The sequence below is a fragment of the Osmerus mordax genome, chromosome 13 (genome assembly GCF_038355195.1).
Source record: "Osmerus mordax isolate fOsmMor3 chromosome 13, fOsmMor3.pri, whole genome shotgun sequence".
NCBI classification, from domain to species: Eukaryota; Metazoa; Chordata; class Actinopteri; order Osmeriformes; family Osmeridae; genus Osmerus; species Osmerus mordax.
Window position 1 is genome coordinate 9,054,413 of NC_090062.1, and position 21,779 is coordinate 9,076,191.

A 21,779-nucleotide genomic window follows, 5' to 3' on the forward strand; every position below is an offset into this window, starting at 1 on the left:
AAATCCTCAGCACCAGCGGGTCACATTAGGTTTCTAAAGACAGGTGAGTCTGGTTTAGGATGGTGCGTGCCACAATGTGCAGGCCTGCTCAGGTTTGGGTCTGAAATTCTCTGATTAGATGCATCTGTTTGTATACAGGTGCTGAGCCCAAGTAGTGTGGAATAGGAATCGGGCAGTATTTTAGAGTATGTTGAAGAATGTGTTGCTCTGTAACTAAAGGCTGGAGAATGTGGACAGTACCTGTGTGTGCTCACACTTGTCTACCCACCAGTTCCGTGACTCTGTAGATGTACACCTTGCCCTTCTCCAGTCCTCCACTGAAAAACATGGGTGCTGCCACCAGGAGGTTGTCGGTCACTCCGTCTCCATCTATGTCCACTGGAGCTATCTCACTCCCGTAGTACGAGCCAATCTGAAACCCAGCAACAACCACACATCATCCTTTGTTCATTTATTCATTTTTGGGATGCACCAATCGCAACGCCGATGTCCATTTTTTGTGGAGTTGAGTTAACCAACTATTGTTCTGACCCATTACCTACTTATGTGGAAAAGTTTTAAATCTTCCAAGGGGATTTTCTCTGTTAGTTGATTTTAGGTGGTACCAACATTCAAATAAGCATACCTTCAAATATTTGTAGTATGATACATAATTTGGAAGCTTACTATCTGCACTTTAATTATCTGTAGAAAACAGAAAAATGTACATGACCTGCATGCAGACCAAAATACCAGCACCTTTCACCAATGTCACGGCTGCCTCAATAATATGTACACCAAAAGTAGTACCATCGGTATTGACTATCAGAAAAACTGTTGGTATCAACATTCCTTCCTTCCTTTCCTTTCTTCACTCTACCTTCCTTCCATTGTTTGGATAAAATCTGCCACTACATACACAAATAATGTTGAATCCTTTGGTGTTCAATGCAGTATCTCTGTGAAAATAACAACTGTTGGCATGTTACCCGGTTTTGAAAAGGAGGCCTTTATAGGCACAGAAAAACGTTCATAGTGGTTATGCTGCTCTAGTGTTTCTTGTCCATTGGGAGGAAATTAGGAGACAGGTCTGTGACGGATGGCACTATTAAACAACTTCAGGACACAGAAGTGAAGGAGTGACACACTCATAAAACAAAAAGAGAGAATAAAAGTGTTTGTGCTTTGCCTGTGAGTAAATGTGAACTTCCTCACCTGTTGTCCCTTTAGAGCGTGTAGAATAGTAAGCTCGCCAGTGTTTTTGAGGGTGAAGATGATAACCTTTCCCGTGTGGTTGAACCGCGGTGCCCCGGCCACAAACAGACGACCGTTCCTGGCCGACACCACTGATGTCACTGTGTAACCTGGTGACACAACAGTACACACTGTTATATGAGAATAATTATAATAATATATATTATTTAATATAATAATAATACCTCGTACAGATTCTACTGCTTCAAAGTCACTTGGTTCAGAAGTCTGAATGCATAAACATTGTTACGGTTAACACTGCCATCCTTGCAATGCTGTTTTTAGGTTAAAGGTCTCAAAGTTATCAAACCCCATTAGTGTCCCAATGGGTGTTCAACTTTTTTACTCTCTGTCTTACTTTCTTTTACTCTCCGGGAACTTTTTCTAAACTGCCTTGTGGAGCACAAGGCCTGTTTCTTATGTAGCCTACTATGACACAATCAAACCTGTTTATACAACGTGAGGTCAAACTCACTTGTTTGTGCTGTATCAAATGGACTAAATAAAGGGTGAGAGTAGCAGTGGGAATTGTGTGTTTCCTTGTGTAAGTTAATTTAACTTGGTCAACGATGCAATTTTGTGTTTACATAGACTACATAGTGATATCCATGCCTCTGTGTTTGGGTTTGTTCCTGACATTTGCTTGTGTGTGTGTGTGTGTGTCTTTCAGTGTAAATGCATGCTAGACCCTCTGGTTCCAATTTAGATTCATTGCATGACCCAGCGAGTTCTAAAACAAAGTTGAATCCCAGCTATTGAGTCCCTGAGCAATAGCCCTGGCCTGTGCCTGCCCAGTCTATAAGACCTCAGTAGCACAAGAAGCTAACTGCTGATTTGCTTTCTCAGGTATAGATTTAGCCTGTCTTGCCCATGTCTCTGTTCATCTCCATCTTTTCTTTTTCCACAACATCTTACTGCTCTCTTTCTCCTCTCTCTCTGTCTCCATCCTCTCTTCATTCTCACCGTCTCTCTCCCTGGCGCTTTCACTCTATGAGCCTGTCCAGGCCCATGCCTTCTTCGCATAATGCTAATGAGAATGGAAAGCCTTTAGTTGGTAGGCAGTGAAGTGCAGCATAGGCAAGCGAGCCATGACCCTGATGGAGAAAGCAGAGGATCGTGGAGGTGCTTGCGGGCGCTGGGAAGGGGGGAAGGAGGGGAGCAACTGTGCAGTGGAGCCCTTTATTGAGTCAAGGCTGCAGCTAGGATCTATGGTGCCAAAACACAGGGCTTTTAGAGTTCCTGATACACATCCCTCCCGAGAATGAGAGATGGAGAGAGAGGTGGACAGGTGGGATGTGGAGGAGGAAAAAAATAGGAAAGAAAGCATACTGTGGTACGTAGGGTAGGCTATAGAAATATGGACGCTCAAGCAGAGACGGAATAGGGCTGACAAGAATGAAACACAAAATAGAGGGATGGGATGGAGACGGAGAGGAACAGAGAGGCATATGTCACTTCCTCACTCACCTAGGTAGGCGCCGTGGTTTTTGAGCTCCTCAGGGAACTCTTGTGCATAGGAGGACTTGGGTGGGATGACTTTTCCCTGTCGGGTCTCTTTCAGTACTGCCCCATTCCAGTCATAGGCCCCCGGGGCACCCACTAGTATCCCATCCTGTAGGGATATGGAGTTCACAGCCATAATGAGAGGATCTCTTGCTGTACAAATACTACACAAAAGAGTGTGTGTGACAGAGGGAGACTGGAACAAACCTCCCGACCTATCTCTCTTCCTCCCTCTTTCTCTCTCTCTCTCACTCGCAAACTCTACACTCCTCACAGGATATGTGTTCAGAAACCAGATCCTGAAATGTGTACGCGCTAAGACATGTGATGGCCCTTTACACGTTCTGCCAACAATAATTGAAACAATAAATTAGTGGAAACTAAATTTGCCTAAACCACAATCATTATGTTTTCCTTCCTTCTACTCCCAAATATATTTTAAATCCATTGGAGAGATAGAGTGGCTCATAAATCAAGCCTCTCTAGACTATCCCCATTATTTGGCTTTAACTCTTGTGCTGCCTTGGGGTCATTGTGACCTTTTGCACCATTACGGTGGGTAACAATGACCCGAAGGCAGCATAAGGGACATACAGTACACATTCCCATGGGTGCTTCATATGAAAACTTGACTATTGCAAGCCAGCTCACTGAGGCACTAATAAAGCGCAAATCATGTCAGATTGTTGCTACAAACATGGGCTAAAGATATTCAACCTCCCTTGTTGACATTAAGTTCTTCTGAGCCTAATCCTGTCTGTTTTCTTCCTCACATAATATAGTGAGGTTGTAAACAACTCCACACTTCAGTGTACAAACTGTACATCGCAACACTTACAGATACGCACATGGAACAGTCTGCTCACCGAGTAAATTACTGGCCAATCTGGCCTCTGTTGGTATGTTATGGGGAACACGGTTGCTATGGCAATTGAACCCCAAAACAGCAATGCACTCCTTAAATGACTGACCCATTTTTAATGCCAGTTTGCAAAAGGACATGGCTTCACTGCCCTATGAACTAGTCTTTTTCAGGCTGTAATTATGATGGAACTAGCCAGCTTCTTGTTAAAATAACACCCGTGCTCAAGAGAGGGTTTTGAGGGATAATAGCCTAGTTTACAAATGAGAGACATACATGAAATACAAACTGTGCACAATTGTGTAGACATCCTTATACTTGTAAAAGCTATTATTATATATATATTATACAGTGCCAAATAAAAAGTATTCCATAATCCACAATCTAACCTACATACCTTTCAGGATTACTGAATAAAATAAGACAAACAAATGCAGTGGCCTGCATGGGAGACAGCAATGTCTGGATATGTATAACATAAGCACAAGTTGACACACCTGACATCGGACAAAAGTGTCTGCTCTTTGGGAAATTTTTCTTTTATAAGACTCAAACCTCTTTCCAAGAAGTTATCCTACTCTCAACACTCAGGTTGCCTTCATCCCTGGGATCCAACCTTCTGGAGTGTGGAATTTCCAACCATCCAAGTCACCCAGCTGCATCTTTGTTTTCTTAAGAGGATATATTTATCGTTCCCCAGGGCAGGCTGTGTTTCAACTGCAGAGTGGAACTGGAAAATCAAAGCTATTACATCAGCAGAACAGTAACTAGGAAAAAAAGAAAATAAACGAAGATCTGTCCAGGTACAGTAGAAAATGTGAGTTGGACCGACACTCACCAATATGTCTTTCCAGCTGTGTTAATCCTGAAGCCAACAAACCTGCTGTTATCAGCATGCAACCAAAAGCTCAAGAAGAAAAGGGCCACATTAACTTTCCATTTTCTTGTGCTGCAGTAACAACCTCTAACTCAACTTTGTGTCAAGCTTTCACTATTATGTCACCCTTGGGAAAAAGTGGAGTCATCCTTGAGACTGACAAAATGGAAAAATACCCCTCTGTCAGACGGCCCCAAGTTACAAAATCCACAGCCTGTAGGGCCACACACATACACACACAAAAGGTGGGACAACGTGGGGAATTGGAAACGTGACAGAGAGGACAAGTTGTGTTGATATAGAGTGTATGAGAATTGGGAGCAGATAGGTGACTCACCTCCACGATGTGGGAGGAGAAGCCAGCCTGTGACATCTGGAGACCAAAAGCTGTCCCATTTTTACTGGTTCCTGTGTAGACACAACATTAATGTGACTGAGGACAATGTCTTGACTGTTTGCCAAGACAGCTTTGAAGTTTGGCTAGTTTGAAAGTTAGTGCCAATAAGCCTTTTTAAAATGATGGTGGTATATTGTATTGGAATCTTTAAGAAGAACACGTCAGGATTTATTGGGGTCAGTAGCATTTTACTTTACCTTCCAAACTGAAGATTCTGTCTCCTAGTGCATCCACGATATCCTTTAAAGCAGACTCGTCTGTTACATTAAAAAAATGCTTGTCATCTGGGTCACTGGCAATGTACTTGATTTCATTCAGGAAAGCCTCTGGATTGATCCCACGGCGATTGTAGTAGCCTAGGACCTAGACATCAGGCCAAGTCATCTGTTATGGGGTGTTTTAGACATCCTACTATTTTAACATTTTGTATGTGGATTGTTCCAAATCCACTTGCCACACTTAAGGAAGCCTTCAAAAGCTCACGTGTCTCCATTACTAGATTGCAAGTGGTCCCACCACAGTGCTTCGTAGTTTAGGAAACCTTTAAACTACATTTTGACTTGGGTTGGAGCTGTCTAAGAGACTAGAATGGAGTTTGGACTGCATTGGACCTCTGTCGGAGTTCACATGCATAGATGAACTGTTTCATTAAAACTTTTTATTATTCTTAGTATATGTGTCAGATGTACATTGAAATATTTATTATTATTTGTCCAAGTAAAAATGAGTGAAGTTCTCTAAAAACCTCAAAAAGAAAGAGAGGGAGACTCACAGCAATGGCATAGCGGGTGATGCCATCCTTCTCGCTGTCCTCAATAGCTTGTTGGAGGTCCGGACTATCATGTGACTCGCCGTCTGTGATCACTATCATGACTTTCTTTGCACCTCGTCGGCCACCTCGCTTGAATGCCTGTGATCTGTGGAAACAAAAATATATTCTTATAAATATACACATCTAAATCATTTCCTTAGGTAATACAATTATTATGTTGGGAAATGAGGAGAATCCAACCGTGCCACATTGATTCCGAGGGCCGTGTTGGTCTCCTCTCCGCCACGCTGGTCGATGCTGCGGGCTCTCTTTACCACTTCCTCCACTGATTTGTAGTCACTCAGTTGGAATTCATGAACCACCTTCTCGCCATACTGCACCACTCCAACCTAAGCAAAGACCGTACAACAAGTTATAAGAAATAGCACATTACAAAAATAATATATTGTTTCTCATAATTTGCTAAATTAGTGCACTTAACAAGTACTGCAATGTGAAACATATCTTTGTTAACACTAGTGGATGACTTCTCTCTAACACACCTGTATCTGGCCTGGTCCAATGTAAAACTTCTGTAGAATGTTGATAAGAAAGGCCTGTACTTCATACCAGGGATATATAGAATTTGACCCATCCAGAACTATGACTATGTCCATGAAGGTTTCACACCCTGCAAAAAAAAAGAAAAAGAAAAGTTACAATTTAGTTCAAAAGGTTTCAGGAAAACTATCAGATCACAAATCAAATACTGGTTGACTTCATGAAAAAAGGAAAGGGTAGTGCTTTAGTCTTACTCTGAAATGCAGGAGAAATAGTCCGTGAGAACTTGAAGCTAGAGTTGACTCTGGAGCATATGCCAGTGCTGTAGTATGAGCTACCACATTCATAGGACCACAGAGGTCCACAGGCCTACAGAAGTTAAGAAAATGCTAAGATTTGCCAAAATGGAACAGTAAAAATCTGATGATAATGGGTTTGGTGAAATATTATTCTCAATTTCAAAGTTTATTGTTTCTTATGCATCTTTTTTGCGCTTGACAACTAATCTATGTTAGAATAGCAAACACACGTTTTCACTGGTCTTATGCATGCTTCAATTGGTAACATTTGGAAGAACATTTCTCCAACAGTTACCACAAAACTGTTGTCTTTAGGATTTGATGTGAGAGTCATTCCCAGTCTCATTTTGTCCTTTCGTTCAGCAACATTAGTCAGAGATATCCTTCCTTGAGAAAAGAAAAACAATGACAAAGTAAAGGTGTTTTTTACACTTTCTAATGTTTTTATACAATACTATGTTTCAGTTACGCATTGTACTTTTAGCCAACCTTCCCTATTGTAAACCATAAACCAGTTATAATAGTATTTAACAAGCTTCAAAACTCCTATGTATACTATTTTTTTCTTCCTATGGTGTTGGTTAGACTTCTGGAGGACGTCTACACCTGTCTGTTGCATGGCGTGCATCTAAAAACATGCATACCCAATTTCCAGTTAGCTGCATTTACTGTGACCATTGAGTATAAACACCTGCCCTGAGAGATTAAACAGTGTGAGGGGTTAAGAACTTCCTCCCCCATCTGGTAACTAGGTTTGTTTCTGCAGTCTAGCCAGGCGTAAGAATGTCTAAATCCTTCAATATCTGCCAGCAAGTTTACACGTCCTTCTATGTCTATCTACCCAACACGACACAGATGTGTGTGGTATGACGGAACATGTGGTCAGGTGCCAGGGAAGACACAGATGTGGAAGTGTACATAAACTGTACTATAAGGAATGAACGGCATGAGTCCCAGTCTCCCTGGGACACACGTGGCACAGATGCACAAATACACACGCACAGTAGACGTCGGTACATGGTATTTGATTAATAGAAAAGTCTTTAAATTCTAAGACTGATAACTTTGGTCTTCTTGAAGCACTGGGTGGACTCAAAATTACACTTCTGGTTGTGTTCCATTGGTTCCAGGCATTGAAGAGTCATGTTACAGGGTGTGAAATACATTCGTATATGCACACATAGGCAAGTACATAGCTACAGAAACCACACACATACAGTTATGTTTGACAGTCTGACTTGTTTAACAAAATGGCACAGCAGTAAGAGAAGGCCCAGTAACTATTGTACCTAGGTTGAGTTTGGTGCAGCCGCTGCTGTTGGTGCGTTTACCCAGTGGGCATTTGTAAACATCCCCTGTCTGGTGTGGACCATTGGTTTCATAGGGGGCACCCACCAATAACCTGTTAAACAAAAACAGCAAACACAGGTTACACTTAACAGTGCTTCCATAATTACAGTAGTATTCCAATACCTTAATTTTTTCACATTAATGTATAGGCATAAATATAAATCGGTAAAATATTCAAACAATAAAAATAATATATATATAAATATGTTATTGAAGTATTCAACCGCTTTGCTGTGAGACATGAATGGAATAGTGGGGTACAATGAAGAGATTATGGCTTCGATGTGCATTAAAAACTGTGAGAGCTTATATATAGAAATGAGTGCCTTCTTTAAATTATGTCTAATCGCAAAATGTTTTACTCTAGGCAGTGTTATCTTGGAACAACTCAATTATGATCAATGTAAAGGAAAGTAATAAATGTCAATTGTAACACAACAAAATATGGAAGCAGAGAGGGATTACTTTGCAAATTCACAGAAATTGGCAGTGGAACACGTACTGTGTCTAAAGGTCTTTCTAGTCTGTGTCCCTAAGAGAGTATGGCCATGTCTGAAAACATCTCTTCTGACCCTAGATCAACATGCAGTTAAACACACTGGCCCACAAACACTGGGACTATTCTCTCATTGATCTTTACGGGGAAACAGACACACACACACACACACACAACAGAGGGAGATGAAAGTTATAGACAGGAAATATGGGGAGTCAGGTGGCTGAGCGGTGAGGGAATCGGGCTAGTAATCCGAAGGTTGCCAGTTCGATTCCCGGTCATGCCAACTGACGCTGTGTCCTTGGGCAAGGCACTGTCCCTGTACTTACTGTAAGTCGCTCTGGATAAGAGCGTCTGCTAAATGACTAAATGTAAATATGGGTCATCCAGCACTTGCATGAGAAGGAAAGACACAAAGTGTGACTGAATAAGCTCAGAGGGACTGAACATCGCCACATGTACAGAACTGCAGGTCACTTAGGGCAGCAGAGCGCTTACTCAATCAAATTAAAGACCCACCCTGGAGGTATATCATAAACTGTCATAAACTGCTACCGGGTCAACCATGGCAATTCTTTTGGGGTGATGTAAACCCTGTAAGAGATGTTTCTCCACTCACTATGGTTAAAGTTCTTATTAGAAGCAGGTCAGTGTGGTCTCATAAATGTCAGCTGAAAGGTTTTAGATGACTTCATGTGGTGGAGAATGTAAAATGCTGAGTGTTTACCTAAGGGCTGTCTTGAATGGATAACGGCCTCAAAGGAAGGTTGTAATCCTGAAGTACTGTATCTTTGATAAAAGGTCTCTTTGTTTTGTGAGTAGAAACAGGAACAGCAGCCAAGCTATTTATGTAAGAGAGTGTGTGAAAACTATTTATGTCAGTCAGGAATATCCATTTGCGTGTAGAGCTGATCACAGATCTTGTGATGTTTCTTTGTATATAAGACATTGTAAGTGTTGCATAAGGGCTGCATCAGTGTTGTCATGCCTTCGCAAACCTATTTTATTTTTATTTATTTTTTAAATAAAGCATCCCCCCCTAATATACCCCCCGCTGTAGTCATTCCATATGTATTTATTCAGTCTTAAACCGATAAAAGCATAAAACTAAGGTTAACAAGAAGCATAGGCAAACATGCAGTCAAACTCAGGTGGATAATAACACACAGCAGGAACAATTCACTCTGTTCCATGGTGCCCCAAGGGAAAGAAACTCGACACCCGTCTGTAACAAAACCAGACCACCACCAACTTATGCCTAGAACTCAAAGGTCAACCATGTCAACCTCCAAACTTCAAAACATGTCTCAATCCTGCCCACTGTTTGAGTAGGTCACATTTGGGGGGCAATTAAGATAAGTGGACAATTGCTACATAATGTTTTTGTAAGCAAACATGACACTTGACATTAACATTCAGCTATCTCTAAAGTTGTAACACTTTATGTAACACTTTTTATTGGTCTTTATAAGCTTGCATTACACCTTTATGAAACTATTACAACATTATGGATGAAAATACAGTCTACCAATCTCTTACCTCCCCTTCACCTCTCATTTTAAACATTGTTGATTCCTTTTGATGCCATTTTTGCATTTTGATACAGGGTAAAAAACGTTGAAATAATGTGTTGTAAAGTTATTTCTTACATTTTGGATTTAAAAAATAATAATTAAATAGGTTTGCGAAGGCATGATAACGTGGACCAAGGAGAAAAGATGAAAGAGCAGTGCTATTCTTCAGTCTGCAGTATGACAGACTCAGACACAAGAAATGATGGGATTGCATCTCACGCTAGCTGTCCAGTTGTCAAAGGACTGGAAATCATTTTCACCTCAGGAGCTCCAACAGTGCTCATATTTTCACTGCTATTAATAGCATGATTATTACTGAAGTTATTGCTGTCGTTTGGCACTGGAATACTGTAGGAAAAGTTCAGACCAGGACACAGTTACCTTGGTGAAAGGGGCCATTGTTAGAATTGCCTTGGACTTCTGCTTTAGAGGCTCATCAACAAAAGCTGTTCATATAATCACTGTCAGAATCATTAGGGTCAATTGCTAGCCATGTAGCATTATTGTGGACAAGGTAATGACGTCGAATGAAATAACATGACCCAAACTGGATGCCCGTTCTCTCCCACAGATAGGAATGTGGGATTTTGGGTTTGTGGAAGCGCCAACACAGAGACCTAGCCGTCATTAATGTGCTAATGTCTTTCACATTCGGAAGGAGTGAGACACATGGGTTGTGAAACCACATCTCTGCCCAATACACATGCCCTTTCATCACATTCCAGCCACAAAAATTGATAGGATATGGATTATATGGATTCATTTGACAAAACCCAAGAGATGTGTTGCAACGGGTCCTGTTTCATCAGAGCTAAAGAAGAAAAACTCTGAAGGAGGTATAGCTCTAAATCTTACAGCATGGCAAAGACTGACCACAAAGGGAAAACTAGACTCATGGCTTTGAAAGTACATATTAAAGGGGTTTAACACATGACGGTTTAACACATGACAACACTAACTGATTCTTCTTGTTTTTACAGCTACAGCACAAACAGTGCTACCTTTCCTTCCCTGCACAGTGGCCTGCTCAATGAAAACATAGGCTCTAATGACGGGGGACTGTATTTCAGACCAACGGTGGTGAAACCTCTCAGATTCCCCATGACTTTAAGTGGTCCACACCTTGTGACCAAGCTAGGGTTTAAAGGGTAAATCCCATCTGGGCAGACCCAGCATAATTGCTGGAAAGCAAACAACGGGAAAAAAGAGTGGGAGGTAGCAGAGGCCTGGAAGATAGATGCTGGGCCTTGCATCTCACTAGTACTTGGCGTTTAGGCTTATTGTCACGTGAGAATATTGTGGCCTCTCGTGGACCCCCAGAAAAAGTCCAATCTGGCAGACTGTTTAACCCTTGTGTTCACAACGACCCATCGCACAACTTGTCATACAAAAATTAAGTGAAGCATTTTCTTTTAACCTTCGCGCTGTCGGGGGTGTGAGACTGCCCAAAGGTTAAAAGAAAATGCTTCACTTTTTGTATGAGGTAAAGTTGTCGCAACACGTGGGGGGGCCACAATGACTGAACGGTCACAATGACCCGAAGATAACACTTGGGTTAAGAAACCATATCGTCTTGGAGAGGCATGTGGGACTATTGCACATTCTTGAAATCGCAACATTTACCAACTTAGCAGGTCAACAGCTTCTTCCTTGGAAAGACTCAACTTTCTGTGGTTTTGGACCAACTTACTACTGTCATGTCAAGACGGATATTCTACCTTCTTTATAAAAAAGTCAGCTACACGTGGAGATTGTTTGTTGCATCCATATTTGTCTATGAATATGAAAATGCCAGGCGCAACAGTGTTCTCTTTTGTCATCAGATAATCACATCAATGATCAGCAAGATGTGTGGAGACAGTGTCAAAATACAAATAAGTGACAACATTAATATGTCCACAGAGCAACATCTCAAACATATAAATTATGCTTATGACTTCTACAGAGCAATACATACAGTATGAGCATGGCAAGATCAGGTGATGTTATTTCTAAAAGTTGGTCATTAAATGTAATCTAAACTCAGCTTTATGCATCTCTTTCCAGACAAGGTCATGAAAATGCTCGTTTATTTTCAAGAGTCTGAGCTATGATCGCATTCCAATCCAAATACCAAGCTGAACATTTGCAAAATCAGACAGTTCATTGTAGAACTGGAAAAGCTGACAGAGCTATGGTGTTTGGCACACATGCTTATTGGCACTGCCAGTAATCTTCACAATAAAAATTCCTTAAAAAAAAGTCTAAGGTCAATGTCCTTTATGGTGAGCTATCATGCTACATTTCATGTTATTTGGGAAATAATGCATAATAAAAAGCTTGTAACTAAACAGGAAACTTTGAAAGACACTCAAAAATGTATCCTGAAGCTTGGATGAATGCACTTATTTTGACCATTTTAAACCTAAAACTGGAATGTAAACCTAAACTGAGTCCGTCTTCAATAAAGGTTTTTATAAACAATATAACTCAACAACATGCTGGGCAAGTGGGCCTCTGTCTGCCATTGGACAGACAGAGTCTAGCTTATTCTTAACAAATCATGGTCATGATCATAGGCACCATTGGAGCCTGACAGCATACCACACGTTAGCATAAGAACACACAATAAGTGTGGACACATACACACACAACTACACAGTGCGACAACCTCACCTTCGAGGTCACCTGAGGTGCCCTGACACTTGATGAGTGCACTTTAATCCACAGGAGAGCTATCATGCACTTCAAAGCCCTATTTTGACGATTAAAAAACAAAACCTCATCGCCCTTCCTTTTGGAGGCCCTTTAAATTCTTGGCGTCACAGACAGATTCATCACAACTGAAAAAATACAAATGTGACATACCCTCAGTTCGAAAACACGGCAGCAGGCCCAACTTCATTGCACAATGCTTGCTGCGTTAACAGGGGTCTGCTTCCCACATCACAGGCCTGATGCTGGGTTCAGGTCTCTGTGATTGATATCTGGGGCAGTGAAGCGGGTGTTGGGGTCTCTGACTGAACGCTGGTCAGTGCAACCACAGTCGCAGTGGGGGAAAAGATTCCTAACTCGCACGCAACACTGATAAATATAACCAGAACCTGCTCTCTACTTCTGCTTGACTTCCATATTTAAAGAAGGAAAATAGGTTTCATTTCTCATGATTAGCCAATAGTATAATGCTTGGCTTTGTAATACATAGGAATAGATGTTTTTTAGGAGACCAAAACAAATCATACACATTACTAGAATAGTTTCATACAGTTCTTTAACTGAAAATACACTCTTTTGCAAAGGGTAAGACCATTTTGGCAAGCTACAGTACTGTAACTTCATCGCAACTTCAAGAACTTCTTCTGGAATCTTTGCTTTGCCCTTACTGCTGGGATATGGAGTACAGCACAACACACTCCCCTCGGATCCCTGGACTCCTTGGCTCAGTAAACCACAGCTGAGTCGTGTTGCTATTTCCCCCCCACCTCTTTCCTTCTCCTCTCTCACCACCACCAAACACAACACTCTTCCACTATGCTCCTGAAACTCACAAACTATTCTTCAGAGGGGTAGGAGTCGGGGCTGGCAGAGCCTGGGTGGGTTCCATGCAGCAGTAGTGAGAAAATGTACCATTGTGTGTTCAATTAAGTTACAAGTCTTGAAGAATTCTTTGTTTATTACTATGCAACTAGTACTAAAAACCTACACTTACAGGGGAACAAAGGTCTCTCATGTCAACATTCCTAAAGAAACATACTCTTCATACCTTTTGTATTTGTATACCTTGTCAATGGCAAAGTTGTGGTTGGCTCAGTTGCGCTCGATAGATAAACTCCCCAAGCTAGGATTAAGTGAAGCTGTCAATCATGTTGAATAAAACCAAATGTTTATTGTATTGTGCAGTTTGCCCGTAAGTAGGAGTGGCACATCATACCATGGTCATCAGACATGATGAACTCCCCTTTGTCTATTCAGTGACATGCTTTCACACACATGCACACACAGGGATGCATGTTCTTCTAGTAGTTTAGGCCTACTTCATTTATCTTGAATCACAAAAACTATTGTATGTCATTTAGTCAATAGGCAGCTACTGATTGCCAATTACTAATTGCAATCAGTCTCCACAAAGGCCTGTCTTGTATCTAAACTACTTCCTAATCAAATACTGTCATGGTCATAAGCACATGCGAATGGACACAGACGAACATACACAAAAAGCTAGTCGGTACAGTTAAGTTGCCAAGAATAGTAACCAAATACCACAGTACATTTATCTCAATATGGGGCTTTATCCACATATTGTATAGCCTATATTATTAGCTTCATTACAATACCATCTCTATACTGTACACTGGTCCCTTTGTATTAGTTAGACTGTACCTAGTAGTGCTCAAGTCATATGTTACTTTCATGTGAAAACAATTCACCCTGAGGGAAATGGTGGAAAGTGATAGATGGCAGGTAGACAGTTTATTGTGTGTGTGACCGTGAGGGGGTTTCCTGTTATGTGTGTCAGTATATCAAGGTTGCTCTGAGCAGTTAATGTACTTTAGTGGAGGAGATAGGAAAGAAAGCGGATAATGCAAGTGATTGTGACCTCTCCTACGACTTTTGTGAAATGCGCAGACAAACTCATTAACTATTCCATCACTGACACACACACTTGTAACAAACATTTGTAACATACACACATCAACAGACACACACCAAGACAAGCACACTACAGGCACTTTTAAACAGAAGCCCGAGACACACTCAAGCCCTTTTTCAAAACTTCCTTTACCATTTTAATGATTGCCAGATGCTAAAGGAATATCACTGGACAGGGAGAGAGCCTTCAGGCTGTTTGTGACTGATTTATGTTAAAATCAGCTGAGCTCATACAATTGCACTTTTCAGGCACTATTGATACATTTTAAGTAAGAATAAAGTTTTCGGGAACTATGTAAAATATGACACAAAATCTAGAAAATTACTCTTCTCCCAAACTGATTTATATAGCAGTAATATTTCCAATGGCTAAAGTATTACAAAGTAAACAGTCTTTGTTCTACTCATCTTTTAAAAAGCTGCGTAAGTTTAATTTGGGAGAATATGAATTGAATATTGGTGAGACACACATATGCACACACACACACACACACATTCTCACACACATTCACAGTGGGAAGTGGGGCTGGAACTGGGCATTGGTCCAAAACAGCCCTAGCCAGCACATGTACTGAGGATGCCAGCAATGAATCCCGTCACCACAGTGCCAATTGGCCTAATAATAGTGTGAATAACGAGAGTCTGCTATGAGGCAACATGATGAAATGTCCAGCTCAGGACCATTTCTATTGGAAGCACAAATGATGACAGGCAACATTCCACAGCGGGAGAAGTACAGTAGCGTGTCATCTTTTCTGATAAAACAATTACAATGCACATCTTTGCCAGCAAGACAGACAGTAAGAATGTCTCAGAGGATATCTGTCTCAGACTCTGAATCTAACCGGTTATCAGCAGGTAAAAACTAAGATTAGGTCATTTAGCTTGATTTGAATTTAAATAACCATCGTTTTAAACAAAAACTTTAAATTGAAATTTGACAATGAAGGCCTCTTACCACTTCTGCCCCCCAGCAAAATGCTGCTGAACTGTATATCCAAATTGTGCCTGTTTAGAACCTTTGATGATCCTGGGGTTCTTGGTGTCAATGGTAAACCCGTCATGGAGCCCTGGAAACACAAACAGTAAGGCAAACAGAGGCAGTTAAAAGCATGCTTGAACAGCAACTTACATTACATTGTCGTTTTTTTAGCTGGTGACCTGAAGTGCAGTAGAAAGATTTCACAGTGGTTAAAACGACTATTTTGGCCAAGTTACACAAACCAGAGTCAGATTTGGGAATTCATTCGGAAATAAGTTTGAGCACATCTCAGTACCATAACCGTAACAAATCAGTATCTCAGCTGTGATTTCCTGGGTGGCAGCCAATTCCACGCAGCATCGACAGCTAGCCTAGAGAACCTCAACCTCATGAGGGTAGGCCTCTGCTATGCAAAGGGTGTACATTGGAAATTAATCTTGAAGAACAACCATACCTCTGTAGATTTGTTTTCGATAGAGAAAACCCTCACATTTTACCTGGTATATCTACGTCTTGACACCTGGCCTCCAGTGTCTCTAAGAACAACAAACACAGCCGTGGAGGTCTCATGACGACAAGCCAAGATGATAATCGTCTTCATTCCTCTCATCCCTGTGTAGAGCCCCTGGCATGACGTGTCTTTCTGATCTCCAGCTCCACTATAAACACAAGTCTTACCCCTGAGGTATTAAGACAGTTAACCCCATGAGGTGCTCATACGTATAAACAGCAGAGCTGTCTGTCACCAACATTGCTATGTCTAGGGTAAGGGGGATGATTCACTGTTTTGAAGCACTGTGGACATGTAGGGTAGCATACACTGGAATGTGTTTGTTGACTGGACGTTAAGTTGCATTTGTTTAGACTACTCATACTAGATGTAGAGACCTCATAGCACTGAAAGCCTTCCACGCAAACATTTTGGACTGTTATGTTATTGTAACTGCATAGCATTGAGGACCATTTCTGTGACACCCAACAGTCTAGCATTCAAGTCTAAATCTTCACAATATACAGTAGCATTTAAAACGTTAATACAGTTCACACATTTTATCCTTCTGTCACCGAGCTGTAAATCTAAAGTGTTGAGCTGAGAAACATCAATGATGGTGAGCCAGGTGCCTGTCAAACTGTTTATTTCTGATTGAACTGGAGCAAAGCTCTGTTAAGCACTGCGGTGAAATCTTGATTAGAGCATGTGGGAACTATGATTTGTGGACAAGCCTACTTCATCAAGGGAAACAGGAAATCAAAGGCAGCAAACACAACTATGGGAACTGATCAAAGCACAACCAGATTTTCTATGGTGTAGTTTCACTCTCCTTACATCCTCTGGACAATTTAACCATATGAGGAAAAAACTAATTCTTCTGGTTTAGATTAAAACGTCTTTTTAAATTTGTCTTGCTGTCACCAAGTTACCCAAAACTTCTTAATTTCCACGATTTGGTGAGGGGATGGAAGGGATGAGATCTTCCTCTTGGCATATGATTGCGAGAGAACACTTAATCCTCAGTCGGACTTGCTTTTCATCCATTTCACCACTCATCTATCATCTCCTAAATCTTTAGAAGAATATAATCTCCCTTTCTGTGTCTTGGTTGTGAAAAACTGTAAATGACTGATGTCAGCTACTGTGGGCTTAGTGTTTGGTTTTCCATTGGTGCTGAGGCCTGCAAATTAAGAGAACATATTATATTGCAACTAAATTGTGGCCACAAATAAACAGAGACATTGTATGACAGAAAATGAGCACACCTCCTCAAACTGCAAATGAGGAAGTAAAAATTGAGAGAATGAGTGAGACAGCTTTTGAATGTAATTGTACTATTTAATGAGATACAGAGACTTTTCAGAGAAAAGGAACTTCTAGGAAAGTGTTTTTGGGGCCTTTCAGGTGAGCTGTAGTGCTGTTATCTTTTATAGGTAGCACAAACATGGACAATGGGTCTACCTTTTCTATGTGTAGCTCATATCCACACAGCACAGAGAAAAAGTTCAACTAGGTTGACACTCAGGCATAACAAGAATTGTGTATCCAAATGATTTGGGGTCAGTATGGGGTCATATTTTTCTTCTTCTTTTTTTGACCTTTACTCTTGATGCATGACTGTGCTCAACCTATTATCTTCACCTCTTTGTGTCATCAATTATCTCTGTAGAATGGGGATTTGTCACTGAACTGCTCCTCCAAAGGTTTCTTCAATTCTTTTTTTATCAGTGTTCCTGGGAGTTTTTGTGTCTTGTGGGTTTAGATTGATTAAGGTGCAGTTCCATGGGCCCTCTGTGATATTGCTTGTAAAAAGGGCTATACAAGTACAATTTGATTTGAATATTATTTGATACACTGTACTTGAGTGCCTGCATATGTGGTAGTTTACTGCACGTTATTTAAAGAAACTGCCCACTGTGTTATTTTCCCACCTTCCAAGTGTGCAGTCGGTGGGTTTTGGCCAGTACAGGACCATGCATTATGCAATCATCACTCAAGACAAACTAAACAACTTGCCTCAGAATGAAACCTCAGAAATAGCTTGCCACCTTGAATGAATGTTGAATGTTGAATGAATGAATGTTGTAAACTATTCTATTCTATTCTTGTCATGAAAACATTTGTTCATGACAGCCATGTTATGCATACCATCTAAATATTGACACATTCCCCTTATTACTCATTTCCTGTTGCCTAAACGGTTCACATGTCCAGCTGGTCTTTGATCTTGTCTCCATATATCCTCCTCTGGAAAACTGTTTGTGTTGAACCACAAACATTTGGCCTAAAATAATTTGGCTGAAATAATCACTTGTAAGAACAATAAGTCAACAAGTAGATTAACATGGAACCAAAATTTTAAGGAAACGAACGAATGGTACTGAATAGCTTTTATTCTTCGGGGGAGGGGATTCTGGAAATCTTTCCCATATGTGTTTTCCTCATTTTTCCGACCAGCAGGCATCAGCACACGCAAAGAATCATGACATTGCTAGCTGGGGCTTTGATTACTATCAGGCTCATTCTAGAAGCAAACAGCTTCAGAGACTGGACCTTGACAAAACAGCTTTGCTGTACTAAACCAAGAGACAAAGAGTGAGAAAAATGCAAGCGAGTGAAACAGAAAGGGAGAAGGAGAGAGAGAGAATCAGAGTGGTGAAGCTCCAGTTTCCATTTCAAACCCCTAATGTGGCAGAGCAATTTAATATTCCCAGTAATATCAGCAGCTCCTAAAGCCAACGGGAGTCTTGCTGGGTTTCCTGTGTACAGGTTCTCTTGCCCAGATAAATAAACCTCAGGCCGGTGGCTGCTGGTGCTCTGCGACCCACGCCGGCCTGCCGCTGCTTTTGGCCCAGTACCAGGCTGCAGGAGCTTCACCGCAGCCTTGGAGTGGACCAGAGACACACTCCCTCAGCCAGGGGATAGATGTTAGCTGGAGTGGTTCCTCACAAAGGACATAATGGAACCTATCACTAGTCACAAGAGCTCAAAGGCATAACACGAGTTCAAGGCTTTTGAGTCTGGGTTGGACTGACTGACTTTACTCTTATAGCTTCTATAGGCTTCTATTCAGTTTTTTTTGTGCATTGTCTACTGTAGGCTCCTCTGTAATATCAGTAAATTAAACCAGTGGATTGCAAAAGTTGCCATTGACTGAACAGTCCACAGCTGTTTGTGCAACAGTATGTGAACAATTTCTTCTTTATCCCCACGCATGGCCTCTGCGTATTTCACTGTGTCTCCTTATATCTCTCTCTCTGGACTACAACGTGTGGGAATGACAGAGAGAGAGAGAGAGAGAGAGAGTGAGCAGCACTAAATCTAACACTAACGAGCATGGCTGTTACCCGTAACTAAGATTATGGGCTAGTGAAATTGTTAAATAACTCCACATGGACATGAAGGCATCTGTCAACCACCTCCTTGCAATCCAAACCAAACGTTCTGGGGGTATACCTGGAAGTGGTGGATTCATCCATATCCCAAGAAACTAGAGACTTAATGGTGTGAAGGAATTCACATCATAGCTTTTAGTTGAGGTTTGCAACTTGAATGAAAGGATGCAGCTTAGACCTATATTGGCATGGATATCTTTGGAAAGCTTATCTGAGCCTTGTTGAAAGATCCTTCACAATGGGTGAAGCTGCTCTAGGCCAAGGTAAATGTGTCGGACACACAGGGTATCTGGCACAAGATGTGACCCTCACACAGTCTTCAGCACTGCTAAACAAGCTGTCTGACTTTCCAGCCAACAAAAATCTCTCCCAGGCTTCTTCACAAATCCACCATGACTCTGCTTGAGTCAATTCCAACCAAGGTTCGTGCCAATCTGTTCTATGGTGAGTTGTCCAACAGCTGTATTGTTTGGAAGATAGTGGACAGGGTCTACAGTAAATTGTGGTTGAATTATGACAGCAAGTTATCATAATATGTTGAATTACCTTTTTAAGAACAAATAGATAAGATGGATGGATTTACTCCTTCTTTCCTTCAGTTTTCATAGGTTGCATATTGTCTTGTGCGCCTGTCAATAGTTTTCTCCGCCTTTCAGCTGAAAGACTTTCTCAATGTCTGAAAGTCTGACCCATTTACGTGTTAATGTTTTTTTTCTGTTTTGTCAAAAGACATTTTCAATGTCTGAAAGTATGACCCCTTTTCCCACCATTTTCCCACTTCCTTGGGCAGACTATGAAACTTTCTCTTAAAGTCGATACTCTTCCCAAAGCATAACATTGTCATAGCTACAACATACAGGAGATACATCCATATTATTAACTGAGGGTCCAACAATAACCTCCTCCTTGGTCTTAAGCCACTTTCTATATTGGCCAAATAAGTAGACTGGTTACTAGACTTAATTTATGTTCAATGGGTCATTCCTCCATCTTCTGTAATACTGCCTGCGTCCACTTTATTCCAAGAACAAATTCCAATATCAAGGCAAATATTTACTGCAGGCATTTCCTCTACTCCACCCCTAAGATAAGTGCAATATCATATATTGTCCATGTACAATTCATGAACTTTCCACATGAAGGTTTGTAAACACATAAACTGCACCCAGGCAGAGACTCAACCAAGAGATGTAATTATAAGAAGACATTACAGGAACTGAACTACTTTCACAGAAAATACAAATTATTGTAAATACAATTTAAATGTCTGATAATTTCTCTATCTCAATATATCAGTTCAATGTGATGCTGAAATTGTAATTGCACTGGTAATTGGCCCCAGTTCTGGCTGCGCACCAACACTTTTCCAGACACTGTAAACACTGGAACACTTTGATTCTGAACAGAACGCATCACCTTTCATTTCAAAGACACGCTTGCCTTCAATAAGAGACAGAGAAACTTCTGTTAACCCAAGGAAATGCATCCTCCTACATCCCACACTGAGCAGCCTCAGGATCTCTCACACACAAGACAGGGTGTAGATGTGAAACTTAGTTGTCAGATTATTATTTACAGTTCATGCTCTGCTTAAAAGACATCATTCCATTTCCTCCCTTTAGCAGTTCCCATAGAACAAAAACAAGAAAATTTAAAGTTTAAGATTTCTTTCTTTCATCTATTCAAATTTTAGATTCAGATTTTATATATTTTTTTTATAGCATACAGTACAATGTAGCACTTCAGAACACAGTGTGCCACAAACTCTTCCTGAATTTCTCAGAGGGGGACTAGATAAAAGTGATAGTAATAGTAGAAGAAACACAAACATACTGTCTAAACAGGCAACATGTTGTATGCACACACAGATACACACTCAGGTATACACACACAAACACACACACACACACTTACCTGGCAGCTGGCTCCCGATCCAGAGCAGCAGGAAGCAGCAATACTCCATGTGTCAGGATGTGTGTGTGTATGTGTGTGTGTGTGTGTGTGTTGGGTGGGCTGAGGCAGAGAGACCCAGCAGCGTGCGCTGTTAAAGATCCAGCTCTGATTGACTCCACTCCCAGTCCAAACTCTCACTATATCTGGGCAGAGTAGGAGGGGACTGTTCCAGTAGAGAAAGGAGGTTCACATCCAGACAGCAGATGACAGTCTACTCTCACTCACTAACTCATCCTCTGTACTCTGCAATGTAGACAGTGACGTATACAGAGGAAACACAAAAAAAACACATTAGTGTATGCTAAATGTGCTCATCTTAAATTGCTTTTCCACCCCAGCCCTGTACATAATGCCAAAACAGTAAGTATATAATCAGTGTACTGTAGTATATTTCACTTTTTGTACCATTAGTTTTTACTGTAGC

The 21,779-nt window shown here is 41.0% G+C and overlaps 1 protein-coding gene across 1 annotated transcript in view; it reads right to left on the bottom strand.

The window, feature by feature from the left end:
- LOC136955188 (integrin alpha-11-like) overlaps positions 1 to 21,365 on the bottom strand; it is a 35,216-nt gene extending 13,851 nt beyond the window's left edge. Inside the window, exons 1-13 of the mRNA XM_067248820.1 lie at positions 21,317 to 21,365; positions 15,491 to 15,602; positions 7,773 to 7,885; positions 6,779 to 6,870; positions 6,439 to 6,553; positions 6,187 to 6,314; positions 5,885 to 6,033; positions 5,645 to 5,789; positions 5,070 to 5,235; positions 4,813 to 4,883; positions 2,701 to 2,845; positions 1,195 to 1,343; positions 269 to 412 (exon numbers count right to left, since the gene is read on the bottom strand). Of these exons, the coding sequence (XP_067104921.1) occupies positions 269 to 412; positions 1,195 to 1,343; positions 2,701 to 2,845; positions 4,813 to 4,883; positions 5,070 to 5,235; positions 5,645 to 5,789; positions 5,885 to 6,033; positions 6,187 to 6,314; positions 6,439 to 6,553; positions 6,779 to 6,870; positions 7,773 to 7,885; positions 15,491 to 15,602; positions 21,317 to 21,365 (1,578 nt within the window). The remainder of the gene's footprint in view (positions 1 to 268; positions 413 to 1,194; positions 1,344 to 2,700; positions 2,846 to 4,812; positions 4,884 to 5,069; positions 5,236 to 5,644; positions 5,790 to 5,884; positions 6,034 to 6,186; positions 6,315 to 6,438; positions 6,554 to 6,778; positions 6,871 to 7,772; positions 7,886 to 15,490; positions 15,603 to 21,316) is intronic.
- Between the last annotated feature and the right edge of the window lie 414 nt (positions 21,366 to 21,779).